At 53.2% G+C, this 4,278-nt stretch overlaps 1 protein-coding gene across 1 annotated transcript in view; it reads left to right on the top strand.

Annotated features, from left to right (window-relative positions):
* Nucleotides 1-4,278, top strand: part of GTF3C1 (general transcription factor IIIC, polypeptide 1, alpha 220kDa) — an 81,143-nt gene that overhangs the window by 45,399 nt on the left and 31,466 nt on the right. The window contains exons 14-16 of the mRNA XM_010837240.1: nucleotides 810-994; nucleotides 2,739-2,969; nucleotides 3,213-3,358. Coding sequence (XP_010835542.1) covers nucleotides 810-994; nucleotides 2,739-2,969; nucleotides 3,213-3,358 — 562 coding nt within the window. The remainder of the gene's footprint in view (nucleotides 1-809; nucleotides 995-2,738; nucleotides 2,970-3,212; nucleotides 3,359-4,278) is intronic.

Below are 4,278 nucleotides of genomic sequence, written 5' to 3'. Positions count from 1 at the left end.
CTGCCACGGCAGGCAGATTCTTAACCTCTGAACCACCAGGGAAGTCCCTGGATTCTTTAAGACAAAAAAAAAATCCTAACATCCCTCATTCTTTTTTAATAGAGTGTGGACAGAGTGCTTCAAATCATAGGCCCTGTGACACGTGACACTTGCCTAGTTTCATCCCAGCTCAGAAGGATTCCAGTTGCCTCTCTGAGGTCTTCTGTCTTTCTGTTCTTAAGCCATCTAATGAACCGAGAGAAAGCTTGTGGGAGAGTGTTCTCGGTTGAGTTTAACTTAGAGGTGTGGCCTGGGTGGGCGCAGGGCTGGATGTGACCAGTTGCCTCTCTGAGGTCTTCTTTCTTTCTGTTCATAAGCCACCTAATGGACTGAGAGAAAGCTTGTGGGAGAATGTTCTCGGTTGAGTTTAAAGTAGAGGTGGGGCCCGAGCAGGCGCAGGGCTGGATGTGACTCGCAGACGCTGGCTTGTGTGGCCAGCCGTGCCTCAGCCATAGGTGCTGTGAATCAGTTGCACAGTTAATTTCGCGTCCCATTCCTGTTTTCTGGCATGGGTGAAAGTGTCAGAGGATCCGCACAGTAGGCCGCCTTGCCCGCAAGGTAGTAGCTGCCCCAGAGGTGGGGGTTTACTCTCCAGGTCACCCCCACATGTCCAGTGCCCTGACACAATTTGTCCATTTACGATCACCTGTCTGGCCCCTGTGGGCGGTTGATTTGACTCCGCGGGGCCAAATTCTTGAGGACAGACCCTGTCGTTTCTCAGCCCTTGGTTTTCTCACGTACTGTCTTCACATCTTGCCTGTGACCTTCAGGATGAAAGCGCCCCAGCCTCCAGTGCCTCAAGAGGAAGCCGAAGAGGAAAGTCAAGGAGAAGAGGGCCCGAGTGGATCAGGAGACGCTCAGCCAAGTGCCTCCTCGAAACCAGAAGGTGGACGGGTGAAAAAGACCCATGAGAAAATGGGCGTAACCCAGCTGAAGAACTACCACCCTGTCGTAGGTAAAAGGCCGCTCCTTGTCAGGGTCCAGTTGTGTTTTATTTGATGGGGCTTCCCTGGTGGCTCAGATGGTGAATGAGGTGCAATGTGGGAGACGTTAAGTTCAATTCCTGGGTCAGAAAGAACCCTCAGGGAAGCGAATGGCTGCCCACTCCAGTGTTCTTGCCTAGAGAATCCCCTGGACAAAGGAGCCTGCCAGGCTACAGTCCACAGGGTCATAAGAGAGTTGGACACGACTTAGTGACTAACACATACACACACACACACAAAGCTCCTTCTGCTGAGTATCCTTGAGCCGGATCATTCGGTAAACCACTGAAAATCTCTGCCTCTCCCGACCCTGCAGCCTCTGGGAGTTACAGCCACTGATGAGTATGAGCGTTCATCCAGTTTTCCAGGATGCAGGTCTCCAACAGGGCTGCCTCCCGTCAGCAAGGATATATGGTTGGATGTCGTCACCAACTCAGCGGACAGGAGTCTGAGCAAACTCCGAGAGATGGTGAAGGGCAGGGAAGCCTGGTGGGCTCCAGTCCGTGGGGTTGCAAAGAGTGGGACACGTCCGAGCGACCGAACAACAGCACCTCCCCCTCACCCCTGCACCAAGCTGCTCGGACGTCAGCTTTGCTGGGCCGTGCACACAGCCTGGCCTTCGTAGTCAGAGCTTCAGTTGCAGTTGTGATCACAGCGTGCACGTTGGTGGAGGGGCCAGCGGTGACAGGGCACAGACCTCAGGCAGAGACGTCCTGGTGGGGGCCCCAGCGGCCGGGGATGCCTAGCAGGAGGGACCCCACTTGCTGAGTTCTCCAGACACGTGGGCTCGGCCTTTCCTCTCGAGGCTTCTCAGTTAGAAAGTGCAAATGGGGGAGGGGAACTCACACGAGGACGTGCACCCAAGCAGCGCACGTGCCTGGCGGGGTGAGAGGCAGCCAAGGGCTCCTCATAGGGTCTAGGCCTGGCACCGGAGGAGGGGTCCTTGGGCCCCTTGTCCTCCCCGCCACATCTTGTCTCTCACCTGTCTCTTCTGTCTGGGGCAAGTCAGGGGGTACTTGGTGTCAAAGAAATAAGCTCTTTAGAAGAACCTGATTTTGGAGTGTTTAGAAGAACAGCCTTGAGCCTGTCCTGGAGGACCCCTTCCCTGCTCCCCGCGGTTCACCTCCCACTCCCCTGCTTCCTTGCTCTGCCCCGTCCCTTGGGCCTCCTGGCCCTTCCCCAGTATGCTGCGTGTGGATGTGCACTCAGTCGTGTCCAACTGTGTGAACCCATGGACTGTAGCCCACCAGGCTCCTCTGTCCATGGGATTTCCCAGACAAGAATACTGGAGTGGGTTGCCATTTCCTCCTCCAGGGGATTTCACCCAGGGATCGAACCCGCGTCTCTGGAGTCTCCAGCATCGTCAAGTGGGTTCTTTACCAGCAGAGCCACCAGGAAGGAAAGCTAGGCGCGTTGCATTCGCCCTGGGGTGTGTGTGTCTGCATGGCCCACTCCACCAGCTCCAGGCCGCCCCCTCAGGCCTCTGCACAAGTATCGCCCTGCTCTCCCTTCCTTGCTGTATCATCTGCATCAGCTGTTTCCATCCAGTGTGCTATCTTAGGTAGTGTGTTGTCTGTCGTCTAGGAAGTAAGTCCCACAAGGACGCAAGCATTTGCTGTCTCCTTGGGACCCAGGGGCCCTCGGTCGTTTTTGCATGAAGTGAACCGAAGGGAGCCTGGGGTTTTCACGTACCACCCTGCTTCCTTCTCGCCCCAGTTCCTGGACTGGGGCGCTCTCTAGGGTTTCTGCCCAAAATGCCTCGCCTGCGGGTGATCCACATGTTTCTGTGGTACCTGATCTACGGGCACCCTACCACGGTGGAGGAGCTGAGCTTCTCGGAAAGGAAGGCAGGAGTCCCGTCCTCCTCCAGGAGTGACCTGGAGGCCTCCTTCGATGCCGCACCCAAGGACACCTGGGAGGGCGAAGTGGAGCTCGCCACGGAGACCGGTGAGACGCCCTGGGCCAGGACGCCACAGCAGGGTCCAGCGGGGAGCCGGGGCGGCGCCTCGTCCTTATAATCTGAACTGCCCCAATCACTATACAGACATCACCCAGCCTTCCTGAGCCTCTGGGCCTCCTGCCCGACGGGGAGGGTTTTGCCCAAGTTTGTGGTGAGAGGGAAGCAGGACCAGGGAGGAGAGAGCAGCACCGAGACCGGGAGTCTGGGGAGTGACCCCTGTCTTCTCCTAGTGTTCGTGGATGAAGCCTCGTGGAAGCGCTATGTCCCCCCCATCCCAGTCCACAAGGACTTCGGCTTCGGCTGGGCCCTGGTCAGCGACCTGCTTCTGTGCCTGCCCCTGTCCATCTTCACCCAGGTCGTGCAAGTCAGCTACAAGGTACGGCGACTCCCAGGCCGCTGCAGGGGCTGGTGTCGCGGTTCCATCCACACCGGGGACCTGCGCTCAGCTGTAGCTGGCTGGGTGACGGGTGGCTGGCCAGATAGACAGATGGATTAAATAGGCAGGCAAGCAGGCAGGGTAGGTTGTGGGGGTTGGATGGACGGTGGGTCAAGGGAAATATTTCAAAGACTTGTTCCTTCTAGATAAGTTAATAGACAGTTATGGTGGAGCAATAAAATGTTTTTACAAATTCAGTAAATACAGAAAAAAGGAGAGAACGGAAATTACCATAGAAATGCCATAACTATCACTCAGAGACATCGCTGCTCGTGTTACCTGTGTTTTCATCTAGTCTTTTTTTCTATGCCGTGTGTGTATGAACGTGAATGTGTGTATATATGAGAGCTTCCTTTCTTAAAAAAATACTGAGTGGAGATCATACTGTGTTTATTCTTTTATCATCTGTTCTTACCACTGAACAATGTATTGTGTTTTCCACACCATTGTTTTAACTTGATACTAAGTAAATTCATAGTATTTCTTTTTTAAAAAAATTAATTTATTTTAATTGAAGGCTAATTACTTTACAGTATTGTACTGGGTTTTGCCATACATTGACATGAATCAGCCACGGGTGTACATGTGTTCCCCTGTCCCAAAACCCCCTCCCACCTCCCTCCATGGTATTCCTTTTATGCACATACCCTAGTTTATTTAACCAGTACTGTATTTTCGGGTGTTTAAGTTCCAGTTTCTTGGTGTTGTAAGTGACACGATGATTAATACCTTTTAGTAGCTGTATTTGTGGGTAGCTCCTAAAATTTTTTCTCTAAGGGTAAGGATAGAAGCAAAATCAATGGCTTTAAAGGCAATAAGCATCCTTTATCTTTAAAAAAAAAAAAAAATTATTTGGCTGC

The sequence above is a fragment of the Bison bison genome, unplaced genomic scaffold, assembly GCF_000754665.1.
Source record: "Bison bison bison isolate TAMUID 2011002044 unplaced genomic scaffold, Bison_UMD1.0 scf7180017864072, whole genome shotgun sequence".
Taxonomy (NCBI): Eukaryota; Metazoa; Chordata; class Mammalia; order Artiodactyla; family Bovidae; genus Bison; species Bison bison.
This window is presented reverse-complemented; position numbering and strand designations above follow the sequence as displayed.